Below are 19,959 nucleotides of genomic sequence, written 5' to 3'. Positions count from 1 at the left end.
AAAAGCTTCGTTGCATACATAACGGTCCTGTTTCTGTGACCTTAAACCTTATATCTCCCCTTCATCAGCTTCTTTTTCTACCAGAAAAGAGTAGGTAATTTCGCACACTTGTTTAAAAGTATGCTTGTCCATTCCCAAGGAGCCACTTCAAAAGTGGATAATAATAATAATAATAATAATAATAATAATAATAATAATATCTTTATTATGGCCATAGACCAGCAAAAAAGAAAAAGGAAACCAATAATACATAAAATAGAAGTCACAATGCAGCCATTTTGGAACTGGGCAGAGCAGCATCAAAAGTCGCTTCTGAGCATGCTCCGCCCAGTTCCAAAATGGTCGCCGTGCCAGAATAAACCGGGGAAAAAACGTTTTTTCAGCTAAGAACAGGCTGGAAAAACAGGGATTTCCCGGAGAATACGGGAGACTTGGCAGCTATGAAAGGGTGCCTGTACTTTTTGCTTCATAACTTTATTTTTAGCAGGCACAAAAACTATATCTTTATTTGTATGTCTATGTATCTATGTCTACTCTATATGAAAGCTCAGGGTCTAGGGCCCCTGCCTAGAGGTGCCACTGAAGCTCTTTGCAGGCGCTACGGCAGCTGCAGGTGCTGGGCTGGTGATTCCCGCTCCAGAGTGTCTCAATACTCACTTGGTCCGAGGTATAAGCCACCAGCCGGCCAATGATGTCTCCCTGAGTCAGCGTTCCATTTCCTGATTGTGCCCGATGGATCGCTTTGCTTCTAGCTGCAAGCAGCGCAACCAAGGTAGCTTCGCTGGCCGTGCCCTGCAGTAAAGGAGAGAGAGGCTCAGTTGGGCAGGACAAGCCAATGGAAAGTGATCCAGGACAGTGACTGAAGATCCACTGAGCTGAAGAGAACATGTTGAAGATTTAGGGTGCTGCAAGCCAGGGGAAAGGAAGCACAGCGAGGAGTCTCTCATTAAACAGGCATTACTCATGGAAAACAATTTAGAAACAGAGGAAGCTGCCCTCTACTAGGCCAGACCACAGGCCCTCCATACTTAGTATTATTATTATTAAATTTATACCCTGCCTTTTTTTCCCTGACGGGGACTCAAGGCAGCTTACAGATAGAAATAACTGCTAAAAACATGGGAATAATTTAAAAAAAAACAATTAAACACAGATTGAATTAAAACCAGTGCAATTTTTCAAGAAAAAGAGGTGCCTGAACTCACCATGAACACCTCCCTTGTTTTCATATAATGGCCCATCTGGCTTAGCACTGTCTACACCAGGCTTCCTCAACCTCGGCCCTCCAGATGTTTTGAGACTACAATTTCCATCATCCCTGACCACTGGTCCTGCTAGCTGGGACTCATGGGAGTTGTAGGCCAAAAACATCTGGAGGGCCGAGGTTGAGGAACTCTGGCCTACACTGACTGGCAACAATGGCTCTCCCAGGATGCCATTGTAGATGGAACCTGGGACCTTCCACTAGTGCCTTTCTGACACAAAGACATACATTCCTTTTCCACTATGGATTCTGCTAACCTTTGTGGTCTAGCAGCATTCAGAATAGCATTTCACATCACCCCCAGTCTCTGCTGAATGGCAGCAAGATTCCAGGAGGTTCCAGGCACTCACCCAGGGCTGTGTTTCTGTGGGGAAATCAAGGTGCAGCAGAGTTTGCTGTGTATTAGAAATATGGTTTATTCACACTTTCAAACCTGAATTTATGGAGAGAGAGTTCGCAGCATTTACTTCCCAAGAGGGGCTTGTCCTTCCCAGCAGCCCAGTCTTGGACTCAGGCACATCCTCTCTCTCTGCAACGCCTGCTCCAGGCAGCCAGCCGGCATGACTGCTGCCCTTCTGTCCCCGCATGAGGTTGTGCCCACTTCCTGCTCCTTCTCCCCCAAATCCCTTTCTCCCCAAACCTCTGCTGGAATTTTCCTGTGGTGACATCATGATCCCTCTACACCTGGCAGAGCCTGGGGACATTAGGAGTGTTATTCCCAGCCCTTGCTCAGCTCAGGAGTTTACTCAAACTCTGACCATCCACTGAATGTTGATATCATGGGGAGTCTGTCCCCCACTCAAATTCACAACATTAGGAATTCCTTCTCTCTGCTGCAGGCGTCTGGCTTGCTGACTGGTGCTCTGGTTTAGATAGGGTTGCCAGACTCAATAGAGGTCAGGACTTCTGTGCCTTTAATTGCCCTGCTCCCTTTTGAGTCTGGAAACCTTAAAGAGAAACCAGCAGACCCTTTGTTTAATTTCCAAGCAAAGTTGTCTGCCGCTTTCTCTTTAAGGTTTCCAGACTCAAAAGAGAGCAGGGCAATTAAAGGCACAGAAGTCCTGTCCTCTATTGAGTCTGGCAACCCTAGGTCTAGAGGGAAAGCACCTACACCAGTTCCAGGAGGAGAAGGCCAACAGGCGTAGAGACAAGGAACACTTTAAATGTAGTTAAAGTTAAGCATTTTTGAACACTATTGATTTCAGAGGCCATTAATCACTTGCCTAAATCCCTCCCATTGAAATCAGTGGGCCTTAGCTGTGTAATTATGGCTGGATCAGGCCTCTATAAAATGTGGGGAAACTGAGGAGCCCCCATTGAATGCGCTGCTGGGAAAGATGGTTTTTATGACACACATACTAAGCAAGCTGCCTATTATACTGTTTACTTCACAGCAAGCAAACAAAGGTTACCATGGGGATGAGCAGCCTCAAGAGGCGACAGAAGCATTGGTGAGTCAAACAGAGCCCCAAGCGGAAATTTTCTTTCGTCTTTGGATTTTTCAAGTGTCACCTTTGAGGCAGCAATATAATTCCCTATTGATTTGGTCCTTTAAGGGTAATTAAGCACCCATTTCCACAGGCCAATATTGCAATATTCATTTAAGATTGGCAGTCTAATATAAAGCCCATCTCCGCCATGTTCTTTCTTGTTTTTACCATTATTGACACACGAATGAGGCAAGAAGACCAACACTACAAATTGCTTCATCTCCAGCAGCAGCACAGATATCACCCACTCTCAGTGCCCCCAAATTATAGTCCATCAAGAATTGTCAGCTTAAAAGGGCAGCATTTCCCATTGGCAAATAGACATAATTGCTCATTGGTCCTCAGCACAAAACTGGGGCTATGGTGGAGTGAAGTAAAACAACATTTGCACCCTACATGTAAAAGCAATTCATCCTGACATTAGGCTTCAGCAGCTAGCAAGTGTTCAAGCAGTTATTCCAGATTTAACACAGTGGAATTGGAGGCAAGGTCTGTGCTGGTCTGTACATTCTAGAATTCCAATTAGCCATGAAAAGGGGCAAAGTCATTACAACCAGTATTATTTTTCTAGAAAAGATGGTTCACATGGGCATAGTGTCTGCATTCCTCAGATATCAGACGATGACTTGAAAGCGTGATGGCATGTCTTCTGCACCTTTGTGGGGAACCAGTGCTGGATGAGAGTCCCATGGACTGCAAGAAGATCAACCCTATCCATTCTGAAGGAAATCAGCCCTGAGTGCTCACTGGAAGGACAGATCGTGAAGCTGAGGCTCCAATAGTTTGGCCACCTCATGAGAAGAGAAGACTCCCTGGAAATGACCCTGATGCTGGGAAAGATTGAGGGCATTAGGAGAAGGGGACGACAGAGGACGAGATGGTTGGACAGTGTTCTCGAAGCTATGAACATGAGTTTGACCAAACTGCGGGAGGCAGTGCAAGACAGAAGTGCCTCGCGTGCTATGGTCCATGGGGTCACGAAGAGTCGGACACGACTGAACGACTAAACAACAAAATATTTTAAAAATCAAAGATCCATATCAGTTTCAATCCAGTTTGAACAGAACATACACCATTCAGGAACTAAGACCACAAGCTTCCATCTTACCTGGATCACTCCACCCCCCTCTCCATCCTTCTCGGCCAGAAATGATGGTGGCAAGTTGATCATCTTCCCTAGCCAGTCCAGCATAACTGTCTCCAGCTCTGTGCAAGCTGGGCTTGATGCCTAGAATAGAGAAATGTGGTAAAAAGAAACTACAGGAGTGTGGTAGCTTCTCCTCAATATTTAAACAAAGAGTTATATAATACAGGAAACCCACAACTATAGCATCCCTGATAGATGGCCACACATCTCTGCTATAAAAGTTTATCATGAAGCAAAGTCCAGCGCCTTCCAAGGCAGTCTGTTCAACTGTCAAACAGCGTAAGCCCTATCCTCTGGAGCAACAGAAAATGAATCTGCTCCATCATATGACAGTCCTTTAAATGTTTGAAGATGGCTATTCTATTACGTCACTTCTTAATCATCTTTTCTCCAAGCTAAACTTCTTCAATCTTAATCTGTGTGTTTTAAAATATTTATATATCTCTGTATTAAAACAAAAGCAAAAACCTGAAGTGGTTCACAACAGTAAAACGCAAAACACTTGGGTCTCCAGGCCATGGATGTGGGAGGCATTGCTAGTGGGTGATAATTAGGAACACAAATAATTGGGTGTGTGGTTGGCATATGGACTGCAGGGTGAATTGCCTGCCTGGTGCGAAGGCTGCGGATGTCGCCCGTCCCCTAGGTAGCCCAGCAGAGAGGGGTGGAGCGCACTTACCCATGTAAACCCAATGCACCCTATGCCCCCAGAGAGCATGTCAGCCAGAAGAGCTGGGAAGGAGTTGGCCGTTGGGTAGTAGGCAAAGAAGTAGGGGCTGTGCCAGTGAGTCACCTGCCGGAAAAACCAGAAGCAGGCATACATCAGGGAAAGAAGCTGGAGTGAAGAATTGTTTTATTTATTAGATTTCTATGCCTCCCTTCATCCAAGGATCACGGGTTTTTACAGTTTAAAAACAAATACGTAAGTTAACAACAAACAGAACAATACAAAACAAAACACAGGCCCTTGATTGTTTAATCAGCCAATAGTCTGGAAGAAGGAGATTCTCAGATGAAGATTACAGAGTCTGGGTTGGTTCATATCTATATCATCTATATCTATATCTATCTTATATTGCCTATAAATTGATAAAATAATAATAATAATAATAATAATAATAATAATACTTTTTTATTTATACCCCGCCCCTCCCAGTTCAGAAACCTGGGCTGAGGGCAGCTAACAACAAATTTTAAACACTTAATTGTAATACAACATAAAAGCAGCATAAAAGCATGGATAACAATAGAATTCAAAAATCAAAACTCAATTTGGGTGAAATCCATCCAATAAACATTAGATAGTCACCAGGGCTAGCTGGCTAAATTAGGCCTACTTGGGCCAGCAAGGAGGCCAGGGGAGAATTAGCTGTGGGGTCCCAGAGCAGGTAATCTTCATAAAATGGGGAGGGAGGAAGAGAAGGGAAATAAAAGACCAGGCTTAATTCAAATTAAAGGCCAGGCGGAATAGCTCTGTCTTACAGGCCTGGCAGAAGGAGGTTAAATCCTGTAGGGCCCTAGTCTCATGGGACAGAGCATTCCACCAGGTTGGAGCCATCACTGAAAAGGCCCTGGCTCTGGTGGAGGATAATCTGACTTTCCTAGGGCCCAGGACCTCTAAACTATGGTTATTCAGGACCTTAAGGTCCTCTGTAGGGCATACCAGGAGAGGCGGTCCCATAAATATGAGGGCCCTAAGCCACAAAGGGCTTTAAAAGTCAAAACCAGCACCTTGAACCTGACCATATACTCCACTGGGAGCCAGTGCAGCTGGTAAAGCACTGGGTGAATATGCTCCCATGGCAGGGACCCCGTGAGGAGCCTCGCTGCAGCATTCTGCACCTGCTGGAGTTTCTGGGACAGTTTCAAGGGCAGCCCCACATAGAGTGAATTACAGTAGTCAAGCCTGGAGGTGACCATCGCATGGATCACTGTGGCCAGATTGGGGCAGGAGAGGTAAGGGACCAACTGCTTAATGCGGCGAAGATGGAAAAATGTCGCCTTAGCTGTCGTTGTAACCTGCACCTCCATGGAAAGGGAGACGTCAAGGATTACACCCAGACTCTTAACGGAAGGCACTGGCACTAATTGGGCCCCTGCAAGAGAAGGGAGTTGGTCCCTCATATGCCATCCCGACCCAGACAGAGGACCTCTGTCTTCAAAGGATTTAGTTTCAATTGGCTCCCACGAAACCATCCAGCCACAGCCTCCAAGCATCTGGTCAGTGTGTCCGGGGTTGAGTTCGTGTGGCCATCCATCAGCAGATAGAGTTGAGTGTCATCAGCATATTGATGACAACCCAGCCCAAAGCTCCAGACAATCCTGGCAAGGGGGCACATAAAGATGTTAAAAGGCATTGGGGAGAGGATTGTGCCCTGTGGCACTCCACACACCAAGGAATGGCACGACAACATCTCCCTCCCTCTGTCCCTGACCAGAGATAAAAGAGCATAGCCATTGTCGGGCTGTGCCCTGTACCCCCACGTCGGCGAGGCGGTGGTCCAGAAGATCATGATCGACCATGTCAAAGGCTGCTGACAAATCTAAGATAATCAGCAGTCACGACCCGCCTCAATCCAGTTGTCTACAGAGATCATCCGTTAGCGACCAGAGCCGTCTCGGTCCCGAAACCAGGACAGACAGTGGTACCTCTACTTACGAATTTAATGCGTTCCGAACGCACATTCGTAAGTCGAAAAAATTTGTAAGTCAAATCCCATTGGAATGCATTGGGAGAAAAAATACGTAAGTTGAAGCAACCCTATCTAAAAATTCGTAAGTAGAAAAAATCCTATCTAAACCGCATCCAAGATGGCTGACGGAGCTCCATTCGTAAATAGAAACATTCGTAAGTAGAGGTACCACTGTAGATCTAAAGCCAATGTTTCCTCCCGAAACCTGCCAAGCTGTTCAGCAACAGCACTCTCAATTATCTTACCCAGATATGGAAGATTCGAAACTGGGTGGCAATTGGATAGATCTAAAGGATCTAATGAAGTTTTCTTTAAGAGCGGACACACCACTGCTTCCTTCAGCTCCCCTGGGAAGCTGACAATTGAGTTTATGTGGTGCTGGGTATAATAGCTCTGTGATGAGTGAACTACAGTTCCCATGATCCTTTGGGGGAAATCATGTGCTACAAATGTATGCTGTAAAGGTAAAGGTAAAGGGACCCCTGACCGTTAAGTCCTCATCTCTAAAAATCCCTCCCTCCAGGTGCTGCAAATACATCCTTTCTTTATCTCAGTTTGAAACCAGAAATGCAAAACAAACTCTACAAATTGCTATACGAAGTGCATTTGGTGCTTCTGGGGAGAAGATCTTCACTCTGATATTTAAATGAAAAGGGCAGTTATTACAAAGAAATCCGGGAAATGTCAAGGGCTTGAGAAATGGAGAGGCGGCTGACCACAGACCCTTATGAGGCACACTGAGGCTTTGGATGAGGCAGCAAGAAGCTGTTTATCTTGATCAGCCTGTGCAATAATACTTTAGTCAGTGACACATTCTGAAGAGATTAATCAAATGTGACCCTCCTTCAGGCTATTTCAGGATGAAGCAAAAGAGAGCAGTCTGCAAAGAGGCGGATTATGGAGAAAGTCAAAGGGACAATCACTTTCACACTCATTGGCTCTGACACCAGCTCAGCACAGATGGCATTTTCTATATTGGAGTTGGGGGAGAGGCTGGGTTTGTGCCCGCTGACCCTCCCTTTCCTTAATTTACCTGCTTTCCATTCACTGAAGATCATATCTAGTAGTGGATGATTTACGGATTTTCCAGTCTAGACATTGCCTTTTTCTAGTACTGGATCACAAAATTGGAGAATGGCAGATTTTATGTGCTGAGGCAATTTCTACAGATGTGGAAGAGCCATTCCTATATGGACAAGTCTCTACTGATCAGAATTATTGCCTCAAGAACTTTGTTACAGCTATTTAAAAATTAATTCATATTGGATTTGTCCACATTTGTTAATCCACTTTCCGCCCTTCAAATTAGACTGAAGTAGACCACACTTACATGTGGATGTTTTTTGCCATTGTTGCATGTGAATGGTTTAACTTATTTTCCCCAACATTCCCCCTTGATTTTACTACAAAGGTGGCCATGTAGCCATTCTCTTAATTTGTCAACAAAATTGGATGTAAGGGGACACCTGTTTGTAGAAATATTGAGGCCCATATTTCCCACAGTGGTAGCACCATAGTGACCTAGAGATTAGTTGCATGGATAAAGTCCCGCTGCACAGAATAAAAGCATTCTGGATCTTCAAAGCCTTGGGAAACTTTTATATTGTGATTTGTATTCTGCCATGTCTAGGTTTCAGACATTTTTATACCACAGATATATTTGCAAACTCTGCAAAGTCTTCCATTTTTCTGCTGTGGATAATCTTAGCTATATTACCATTTTTTATTGCAGTCTTTGAGTAGGGCTAACCCACATACAGTATATTGAATTTGTAAATAAGGAACTACTTTCACATTTGTACCAGCAGATACGAATTTTGTACAGGTTCCCTTTCATAGCTGCCAAGCCTCCCGTTTCCCCCGGGAAATTCCCATTTTTCCAGCTGTCCCCAGCTGAAAAAATGGATTTTTTTGTTTTTCCCCAGTTTATTCTGGCGCAGTGGCCATTTTGAAACTGGGCGGAGCATGCTCAGAAGCAACTTTTGATGCTGCTCTGCCCAGTTCCAAAATGGCTGCAGCGCGACTTCTGGTGCGGTGGCCATTTTGGAACTGGGCACAGCGGCATCAAAAGTCACTTCTGAGCATGCTCCGCCCAGTTCCAAAATGGCCGTTGCGTTACTTCCGGTATGCTACTTTCGGCCCGGTCCCTTATTTTTCAGAGAGGAACTTGGCAGGTATGTTCCCTTTTCTGTTTGTCCTTGCCTTCTGATTTCATACTCTCCAACATTTCTCAGATGACAATAGGGATATCCTATTCTAATAATAATAATATTACACTCTCCCACCTGACTGGGTTGCCCCAGCCACTCTGGGTGGCTTCCAACATGTTTAAAAACATAACAAAACATTAAACATGAAAAAACCTCCCTATAGAGGGCTGTCTTCAGTTGTCTTCTAAAGGTTGTACAGTTACTCATCTCCTTGGCTTGGGGTTGGCATATCTCCACACCCTCCAACATTTCTCCTATGGAGGTAGGGACTTCCTAAGGAACAGTGGGACATTCCGGGATCAAATCAGAAACCGGGATGGCTTCTGTAAATCTGGGACTGTTCCTGGAAAACAGGGACCACTTGTGATTTGTTAATATTATTATGCTGATTGAGGACCAACGAGTCATGTGCACGGATAGCAATGCACACACCTTGGGCGTTCTCTTGTTTTTAAATTCCCAGCCCAGGAAGTGTGCAAAAGCACAGAGTCAGGCAATTGTAAATACTCAGCACACTATGCTTGTGTAGTTTTCTGGTTTGGGACATATCTGAGGGAACTACACACACAGAGAGAGAGAGAGAGAGAGAGAGAGAGAGAGAGAGAGAGAGCGCTACAGTCGTCCATTCAGGATCATGCCAGCTATAGTCATGGGCATAATTGGAAAAGAGGTTAAAGCATTGGGGAAGTAGTGAATTTGGAAAGGGAAGTAACAGAGAGTGACAACTGATCTACCCACCCAAAACCACCACAGCTAATTGTCTGAGGCTCCAGGTGGAGTGGTTCGTTCGGGGCCTGATTTCTCCCAATTTAACAGATTATCCCAGTGTTGGGTAAACTTAAATTTACAGCAGGAAAGCATCGGGACTGCTGTCTGAGGCTGACGTCACATGTACTACACAAATTAAATGGGAATGCAAACAGCTGTAAACACACAGTAAACCTCTCATGTAGACAAACCCATTCTTTAAAGCTCATCTGTAGTTTAATATTACCCCAGGCATAATGATATTTTCAACATCTTTAAGGATATCTTCAAATCTCTCAGGTTCTTCAGGAGCAGAATCTGGGATGTGGGGCCTCAGGTAGCCAGGCTCCACATCAGGATAGACCTGTCTTTTCTCTATCGTCTCCAGGTAATCTGCAATATAGTCCACCATTTCTTTTCCTCTTTTTCGGAACTCTGTAGAATCCATGTCAAGATTTCAGACTCTAAAAGAAACAAATTGGCATTTTTTAAAAATTGCACACCTGAAATTGGCCAATTTCCCTCATAAGTGAAGTCTGATGCATACAAAAACCGGGTTGTCAACCATTGAAAAAGACAACAACAAAAATTATCCCAGGGCAGAGCCCGGCATCAAAAGGAATGGAGTCAGAAATGTGAAAGCTTTTAGGGAAATTTACAAAGGAAAAACCGAGGAGAGGGGTTGAATTAAAAAAATATTCAGTGCAATATAGTCTCATTCAAAACAACAAGTTGTATACTTTTTAAAGTAATGGGGTCCCCCCCGGTAGTATTACAGTCAATCATACTGCTGCAATAGTTCTTGGTCAAGGTTCTAGTGCTCATGCAATTCAGTCACTCAGAAGTAAATCCTGCCCTGTTGGAATCCCAGAGACAGCTACCTCCTTCACGCAGTTCTGGGGCTTTAAAGAAATGGGTTGCTCGCTATATCTAGATGATGCACAGAAAGATAAGCGGACACGGAACAATGGATTCAAACTACAAGAAAGAAGATTCCACCTAAACATTAGGAAGAACTTCCTGACAAAATAAAAAAATTCCTTCAGTAGCACCTTAAAGACCAACTAAGTTTATATTTTGGTATGAGCTTTCGTGTGCATGCACACTTCTTCAGATACACGCCCAAAACCACCACATTAAGTGTATCTGAAGAAGTGTGCATGCACACGAAAGCTCATACCAAAATATAAACTTAGTTGGTCTTTAAGGTGCTACTGAAGGAATTTTTTTATTTTGATTCGACTCAGACCAACACGGCTACCTACCTGTAACTAGAACTTCCTGACAGTAAGAGCTGTTCGGCAGTGGAATTTGCTGCCAAGGAGTGTAGTGGAGTCTCCTTCTTTGGAGGTCTTTAAGCAGAGGCTTGACAGGCATATGTCAAGAATGCTTTGATGGTGTTTCCTGCTTGGCAGGGGGTTGAACTGGATGGCCCTTGTGGTCTCTTCCAACTCTATGATTCTATGATTCTAGATAACTTAATTACAAATGTGGATAATTTATGTAGAAATCATTCTCAATTTACTATTATTTTATGTTCCATTTGTTAAATCAGATAACTCTTTTAGATTGTGAGTGGTTACACACACACACACACACAAAATTTATTTAATAAAATTTATATAATGTTTGATTGGAAAAAGCACACACCTCAAAGCAGTTTACAAAAAGAATTAAAGAATAAAAGTATTGGCAAAAAGAGTAAAAAAATAACCATTAGAAAAATTAAAATCAGCAATAAACTAAAAGCAAACACAAATCAGTCTCCTACCTATCTGGGTAGGTTGGTCTAAAAACAATAATGTTTTTTGCTGGCGCCATGATATCAACAGGCAGGGAGTTCCAAAGCATAGGTGCTGCAACACTTAAAAGTTGATTTCTTGGGCACGTAGAATGGGTATAATGTAACAGTGCCAAAGTGTGTGGGTGACTGAAAAGGGATATTGTTGCACGGTCAGGCGGAGTCCCCCAAAACCCTAGGCAACCCCCGAGCGGAATAACGACACCAGACAACGTTCTATGGGATTAAAATTGGCCACAACTTTATTAAGCATTCGGATGTAGGGAGACCTTGGCTCAGGCATTGGCCGTTTATCCTTCCCAGCCCCCTTCCCAGCTGGGGGTCTGGGTAATTTCCGGGTTATCCAGCATATGTGGGGGTTGGGCCAGCTCTGGAGAACGTATGTTCAAGCTGATAGCCCGCCCCCATTTTCACCGCCGCTGGAGGGGGAGGGCAATGAAGACCTCTGGGCGTATGGTCAATGCCTCCCCCCTAGACCCCTTTAACGGGAACCCTGGTATTTCCACTGCAATGGGGGCGGGGTCACCTCCCCACGCCCCCCCATTTTGGTAAATGACAAAAGGATTCTGCCCAAGGCTTTGGCTGCTTCCCAGGTATGTCTCGCCTTCTGCTGTGTGCACTGGGTGGTTACCTCCTCCTACCTGTCCAAGCCCCCCTGGCAACACCTTTCCCAGCTGGATTGGACACCTGGCTGTGTGGGCGGAGACCACAGGTATCCAACCCGGGAAGGTGGTGCCAGCCTCTGAACTGCTGAGGGCTGTCCCAGGGCTCCCAGGGGCTGCGCGCGACCGCGCAAAATGTGCACCCCTTTTTATATGGGAAACGGTCATTGCTCTGGAGTTCTTTGGCTTCAAACCCCACTGAATCCTGGAACTGTTCCTGCAGCAAGGGCATTGTGAGTTTTGCAGAGGAAGCGGGGTAAGGTGCAGTAAAGCCCTTTGGGATTTTATGAATTAGTGGCATATAAACAAAGGAACTAAACTTTGGGGCATTCGTTTGTACTCAAACACCTATGCTCAATCAGCCTATCTAGATGTGTAAATAAAGCTTGTATCACAAAATACCAATAAGTCTTCAGTGACCTTTCAAAGGAACTGGGCTACACATAACAACATTAATATGGAAGAACTAGTGTCATTCAGCCCGTTAAAAAACGGGTGCTAGAACATACTGGTATGTGAGAGGAGTGGCGGGGCTGCGGCCTTCCTTCCCTTTAGCAGTGGGCGCTCCGCTGAGCCCATCTGGGCAGCGGGCGCCCAGGAGAAGGCCGTGATGCGGCCTGTTTAAGGGGCGGCAGCGCGTGGGAGGGCTGGCTGGCCCACCCTCGGCCACCGCTTCCTCAAGGGTGCTCCGCTGAGCCCATCTGGGCAGCGGGCGCCCAGGAGAAGGAAGCGATTCGGCCTGTTTCGGTGGCGGCAGCGTGGGGGAGGCGGCTGGCCCCTCCCACGGCCGCCGCTTCGTCGGGATGCTCCGCTGAGCCCTGCCGGGCAGCGGGCACCCAGGAGAAGGCTGTGATTTGGCCTCTTTCTGCGGCGGCACGTGGGGGGCTGGCTGGCTGGCCCCCCGCGCGCCGCCACCACCGAAACAGGCCGAATGGCAGCCTTCTCCCAGGCGTCCGCTCACTCGCACAGATCGTGCTCGCTCACACGGGGAGCGGCGGTTGGCTGCCACAAGTAGGTAAACCGTAGGCAGAGGGGTTGGGGGGGAGAGCGCGCATGTGCGTTCGCGTCTAATCCCTGTGTCTGTGGGGCACATGCGCAGTAGCGCGGACACAGGAACTGGACGCAGAGACACTTGCACATTATTATATAGGATGGGCCTGTGGCCTGAGTGAAACCATCAGTTGGGTCAACTATCCCATCCCTGGGGCCAGCTAGAAATGTATTAGAATGCTAGAACTGTACAAAGTGAATAGACACTTCAGTCCCATCTTTTAGAAAGTTAAGAACAAGAATAACTAGCCAAGTATTCAATGCAATTCAAGATTGCATTGAATGTATATATGAAAGTTAAAAATCATCTTGAAAACAATATGGCTAACACAAATTATCCATTCTGAAGGAAATCAGCCCTGAGTGCTCACTGGAAGGACAGATCGTGAAGCTGAGGCTCCAATACTTTGGCCACCTCATGAGAAGAGAAGACTCCCTGGAAAAGACCCTGATGTTGGGAAAGATGGAGGGCACCAGGAGAAGGGGACGACAGAGGACAAGATGGTTGGACAGTGTTCTCGAAGCTACGGACATGAGTTTGACCAAACTGCGGGAGGCAGTGCAAGACGTGCCTGGTGTGCTATGGTCCATGGGGTCACAAAGAGTCGGACACGACTAAATGACTAAACAATAACAACAACAACACAAATTACACTGAAAGGTCTAATGGGAAAAACATATCTACTTTTGCTTTAGATGTGCAGGGGTTTAACCATATTCAAAGAGAGAAACTGAAATGGAGTAAATATCTTCATTTAGAGTATTTAAATGGTGAAATGTGATTGGAAACCTGATTAACATTAATATGAAAGTAAACTTACAAAACATAGCTCCATTGGTACTTGATTCTCCTAAAATCAAAGCATGCCTATTCTTCCGCAGCATGCTAATTCTTGGTGATCTCATCTACTGTCTGGACATCTCATGTACTTTTATTGACATTCTTTGGAAGCAAATTTTGGAAGATAAGGCAGGTGCTCCTGAAATATAGTGCTACTGGAATATTTAACAGATTCTATGGCATATGAAAATCCTGAATTAGTAATTTGCTTACTAACAACTGCAAAAATATGAGATGCTTTTTACTGGAAATAACTGAGCCAGAATCAGATTTAAACAAGTGGTAAATAAACCAGGTCTGGGCTGTAACTGACTGAGCTACTGTAACAGAAGAGAGCCAAAGAACAGACACATTAGGACAGATTTGCTGGGGAATTAATTTCATTTACTATGCACCGAAAGAGTACATTTCAAGATCAAATACAACTTTATGCATTATTTTCCCTTTTGAATTCAATAACTATACTACATAATAATCTTGTTTGTTTTTAATGATTTAATACAATTTAACAAAAATCATTTAAAATAACTGGCGGGGTTATGCCCTACATTAATACTAACAAAAATACTAATAAAGTTTGCTGAAACTTTGTATTTTGTCCTGTCATTTTCATTTAAATAAGAATGGGTTCTTCTTCAGTTCCTATAGAATGGCTCCTTTAAGATCTGTTGCTTATTTCTAATAATTAAGTGCCTGTTTGAGCCACTTTATTGACTGTCAATGCAGCTAACTAGTATATTTGCTTTAACACAGAGACTGAGTTACATGAACAGTATTTATATTTTGATCCCAAAATATTATGCTGAAGACACATGTTTGCAGTAGTTTCATGTAATGATAGGATCAACACCTTTCAAGTCTATTTTGTCATATTATGCAACCTCAAAGAGACATGTGCATGCCAGGTGTATCAAAAACACCATGACAATTTTGACATGTTAATAAAAAATATTAATTGATATGTGTATCTGCACACACATGCATGTGTGCCATTTCTATACTACTTAAGCTAGAAAGTTAGGACTTTTACTTACTGTTGGTGAGATTTTGTCCTTCTCTCTCTCTGTCTCTCTCTCTCCCGTCTGCTTTCTTTGTGACAGTTATAAAGACCAGAGGATGCAGTTGCTAGTTTATATCTACAGTATCCACTTTCCATGAGCCAATCAGAGGGTAGTGCTTTGCATTTTAACATTCTGCATGTCACACTCTCCCCTCCCTCTCCGCATCCATTCATTCACAAACACTACTTTAAACATCTCTTGAAAACACTGCTAAATGCAGTACGGTATTCACCCTAATATCAAGAAGATTTCATTACTATTGAAGCCACTACAGCAATTTTTATTTACACATCCGTGCTACAATTATTGAAGTAAACATTTGGCACTGACGGAGTTTTGTTACAGTATGTCTAGAATATGCCTCGCCGAGCTTTGCTGGGTACACATCAGTGAAAGGCCAATCTGTGTACACAGGATTAATGCATGCAGTGAGCTTTAGGAGAGCTGCTTTTAATACATGTGTGTGGAAGAACTGAAAGCAACCAGCCAACAAAGGCCATACAACCCTCAACTCGAAAAAGCATTCTTGAAATACATTGTGGGCGTGTTTTCTCTATTATTTATAGGGTTACAAATTCCAGTTAACTTGCTTTATCACTGGCACAGAGGAGGGGGTAGGTTTGGATGGATTATGCCTGAAATAATCACTTCAAGGTTTACTTAAGGATGCTTATCAAGTACTTTGACCTGCAAGAAAGCTAGTGCTGTGAAAATTGTCAGGAGGAGATGAAGAAAACTATGAAGAGGCAGCATGGTGTAGTGGACAGAGTGATGGGTTGCCAGGATTCTTGAAGGTGCAGACATGTGCATAAATTGTATGGTGTGTATGTGCTAGCAGCTCTTGCAGTTTGGGTGAATTAGATTAGAATAATCACTTACAATTTCTGGAGTCTTTGGGGTTCAAAGGCTTTATTCATGCAGGAACTATTTACAGGATGAGCGGAGATGTGAGAGAGAAAATAGCGGATATCTTGTCTCAACAAGTTGGGAGAGAGCAACAAAATGCACCAGCATTTAAGGGTGAAGTTTATTTTGACAGAGAGCTACAATCAACATCCTTCTTAAACTGTGGTGCCACAAGACTCCATGTGTGGTCTCACCAAGGCAGAATAGAGTACTACTATTATTTCCCTTGACCTGAACAATATATTTTTGTTGATGCAGCCTAGAATAGCATTTTTAAAATAAAAAAGATTTGCTGCTACATCACACTGTGGACTCATGTTCAGCTTGTGGTCTATTAATATCCCTAGATCCATTTCACATGGACTACTGGCAAGCCAGGTGTCTCCCATATTATATTTGTGCAGCTGGTTCTTCCTGCCTAAGTGTAGAACCTGACATTTGGCCCTACTGGATCCTGTTCTCCAATCTATTAAGGTCATCTTGAATCCCAAGTCTCTCTCCTGCGGCATCAGCTACCCCTCCCAGTTTGGTGTCATAAACTGAAGCGAACTTTCCCATTGAAAGTAATGGAAAGTGGATTAATCCGTTCCAGACAGTCCACGGAGTACTTAAACTGAAGCGTTCATAAACCGAAGCAAACTTTCCCATTGAAAGTAATGGAAAGTGGATTAATCCGTTCCAGACGGTTCCGCGGAGTACTTAAACTGAAATGTTCATAAACTGAAGCATGGGTGTAATTGAGTCCGGAAGTCTGTTCATAAACTGAAGCGTTCATAAACTGAAGCGAACTTTCCCATTGAAAGTAATGGAAAATGAATTAATCTGTTCCAGATGGGTCCGCGGCGTTCATAAACTGAAAATTCATAAACCGAGGTGTTCATAAACCGAGGTTCCACTGTACATACATATCTATGTATCTATCTATCTATGCTGGGTCTTAGTAATCAGCATCCTTTTCTAAGTGTTCACAGACCAACTGTTTAATTATCTGTTTGAGGACCTTTCCTGGTATCGACATCAAGATGACCAGTCAGTAGTTTATGTGGTCTTCTTTTCCCCCTTTCTTTTTTGGGGGTCTGGGGGGTCTCATCTACCCATGGTCAACCCTCCAAGGGCTGCTTGTTGAAGTGCAACAGTGAGCATGGCCTTTCTTTCTTTCTTTTTAAGGATAAATGTGGGGTCTTAGAGGATCACAGAAAAATATTTCGGCATCACAGCATTGTATCAGGGACCTATAGGAGCAATTAGCTTTTTAAAAAAATACATTTTAATTTTTAAAACTAAATAAAACTTGGAAACTTTTTGGGAGGGGCTCAAACTGCAGGCTACAGTGACACCCATAATTATAAAACATTAAAAATATTGTCTGCTCTAGGCTTCTAGCTGTGATGTTTTGTTTAGTGTTCTATGTTTTTTGGAATGCCAAGTGAGTCTATGAAGTATTTTACAGAACAATATAATTTAAAAGCATTATATGTTTGGACAAGACTATAAAGGTTGCAGCATAGATTATGTAATTTATATTGTGCTATGCTTTGGTATAAGTGTATACGTATTCTGATGATTTTGTAGGTACTGTATCTCAGTTCAGCCATTTACTGTTTCTCTCAAGCTCCTACCGTTATATGGCAATGGAAGCATAAGTTCAGGGCATCATTTTGGATGCCATCTTGAACTGTGGGCTTCCAGTTCCATAATCAGTTTGTGAGTGGTGATGTTCAGATTAATCATTGTTAAATTAGTCTGGATAAGTGGCTGTCCCTTATTAATTGTTCTTTTTTTCTGTAATGAAAACACACACACACAATTTTAATTTGGAATTGGTGACAGAATTACATTTTCTTTCAACAGTCATCCCTCTTTTGATGTGATCCCAGTTGATCTAATTTTAGATTACCTGTTATTGAGAAAACAAAGAGGAAATTGGGTCCCCTGAGCTAAGCTCATGTATGTATAATGAAGGCAGAAAATCCTTTTTCATGTGGTAAAAAGACCAAAAAGAAAATTCAGATTTAACATACTCAACAGTTGCAAAGATCAAAGGATCATAGACTTTTCAGAGTGAATGAACTACAAATAAATCTGAAAGTGTAATGTGCCAGCAAAAGGAGTAGCAAAACCTCAATGGCAGATACAGGGAACCATTTGACATAGTTCCTACTTGCCATGGATCTTGACTTTTCTCTTTCATTTAAGGCAGACTGAGCACAGCTCTTAATATTGTGCTGCCAAGCCTCTGGGCAGGCTGCCTGCAGGCTGCAAAGAAGAGCACAGGGTCCAGCAAAGTCCTGCTTGAGGCAGGTGGCCCTTTTCTTCCCCACTAACCAAGACCTGGATAGACTGAAGCTAGAAATGTGTAAGCCCCATTCATTCATTCATTCATTTTACTGCCCTTCATCCTAAGATCACAGGATGCTTTAGAGTATAAAAACATAAAATAACAATAACATGAAAAAACACAATGAAATAATGACCCCCCTGATTCAGTGATGATTCTGACTGGGAGATTCAGAGTGGGAGGCTCTGGTGTGTGTATAAAATAGCAGTGTAATTAAGGTGAATGCATAAAAAAGGTAAAGGGACCCCTGACCATTAGGTCCAGTCGTGACCGACTCTGGGGTTGCACGCTCATCTCGCATTATTGGCCGACGGAGCCAGCGTATAGCTTCCAGGTCATGTGGCCAGCATGACAAAGCCGCTTCTGGCAAACCAGAGCAGCACATGGAAACGCCGTTTACCTTCCCGCTGTAGCGGTTCCTATTTATCTACTTGCATTTTGACGTGCTTTCGAACTGCTAGGTTGGCAGGAGCTGGGACCGAGCAACGGGAGCTCACCCCGTCACAGGGATTCGAACCGCCAACCTTCCAATCAGATAAAGATAAAGATAAAGATAAAGCTGAAACCACACACATACGACCCTTGCTTATTATTTCTGTTTGCTAAATTAATTGCATTATACCACATGTCTCATATTTCGTTGTGCTAGGGATTTTCAGATAAATGTTATCTGTGGTGGCAGCAGGAATAAAGGGGAATTATTGACATGCCCATCCAAAACCTAGCTCAGAGCTGTACAAATTGCTCAGAGTAGGAAGGTGGGGCAGGGGAGAGCCAGAGGACCTCAGAGAGGGGCAGGTTGGGGATGCTGGTACAACAGGCACCAACTCAGTTCAGATCATTTTGGAACTGATCTAACCCGATTCAGACCTGGAATCAAAAACAAAATTCAGAAAACCCCATCTTTAGTTCTCCCACTGATTTGCTTCCCCAGAAGTCAGGGAAGTTCACCCTATTTTTTAAAAAAATTGTGGTACTGTAGATATACCGGTATTTTGAAACACAGGGCAAACAGCTAGCCACTTAAGATTCAGGCAAAAAACACATCATGGGGAAAACAGGATTATAAAAGGAATCTTGACAAGTAAAAATCATGCTGAAAATCCCAGCTGAATACATGTAATTTCCAACAAGCATGTTAAGGGAAACATTGCTAAATTATTAAATGTTTTTGTTTTGTTTTTTTTGCCTTAGCTGTTAGAACTGAAGAAGGGATAGTAGATGGATACCAACATTAAATATACATTTCCTAGAGGAATGAAAGAATACTGACACCGTACTGGATCATGCCTGGAGAAGAGACGCAAGTGCAGAATGGGAAGGAAGCAAAAACAAATCAAGAATGGAGCGTACAACAGAGCAGAAACTGAATTTTGGAAGAAACATTTCAAGTAACAGCCAAAGAGAGAGAAAATATCCCAGATGTGTGATGTACTTTCAAGAGCTGTACACCAATTCTGGACATATCCCAGATCCTGCATTGCAAGAGCATAATATGCCATCTAGTCCAGCATCCTGTTCTCCCAACCTGATACCTGGTGAAACTGGGAAGCAGAACATGAGCACAAGAGCAGCTCCCCCCCCCCCTCATGAGTTCCAGTGACTGGTCTTCAGACCCATTGCCGCCTCCAATTGCAGAAGCAGAGCACAGCCATCCTGGCTAGGAGCCATCGATAGTCCTCTCCTCCTCCATGAATTTGCCTTATCCTCTGTTGAGGCCATCCAAGTTGGTGGTCATCACTGCAAGTT

General features: G+C 43.7%; 1 protein-coding gene across 2 annotated transcripts in view; it reads right to left on the bottom strand.

Moving 5' to 3' along the window:
• Window positions 1-19,959, bottom strand: part of DDC (dopa decarboxylase) — a 64,768-nt gene that overhangs the window by 40,886 nt on the left and 3,923 nt on the right. Inside the window, exons 1-5 of one of the 2 annotated variants that reach the window (XM_035134978.2) lie at window positions 14,940-18,657; window positions 9,799-10,015; window positions 4,581-4,694; window positions 3,863-3,982; window positions 658-792 (exon numbers count right to left, since the gene is read on the bottom strand). In XM_035134978.2, the coding sequence (XP_034990869.1) occupies window positions 658-792; window positions 3,863-3,982; window positions 4,581-4,694; window positions 9,799-9,999 (570 nt within the window). In that variant the 5' untranslated portion in view covers window positions 10,000-10,015; window positions 14,940-18,657. Of the gene's footprint in view, window positions 1-657; window positions 793-3,862; window positions 3,983-4,580; window positions 4,695-9,798; window positions 10,016-14,939; window positions 18,658-19,959 lie in introns of those variants that run through there. The other variant, XM_035134977.2, reaches the window with a different exon arrangement.

This window comes from Zootoca vivipara, chromosome 13 (genome assembly GCF_963506605.1).
Source record: "Zootoca vivipara chromosome 13, rZooViv1.1, whole genome shotgun sequence".
NCBI classification, from domain to species: domain Eukaryota; kingdom Metazoa; phylum Chordata; class Lepidosauria; order Squamata; family Lacertidae; genus Zootoca; species Zootoca vivipara.
This window is presented reverse-complemented; position numbering and strand designations above follow the sequence as displayed.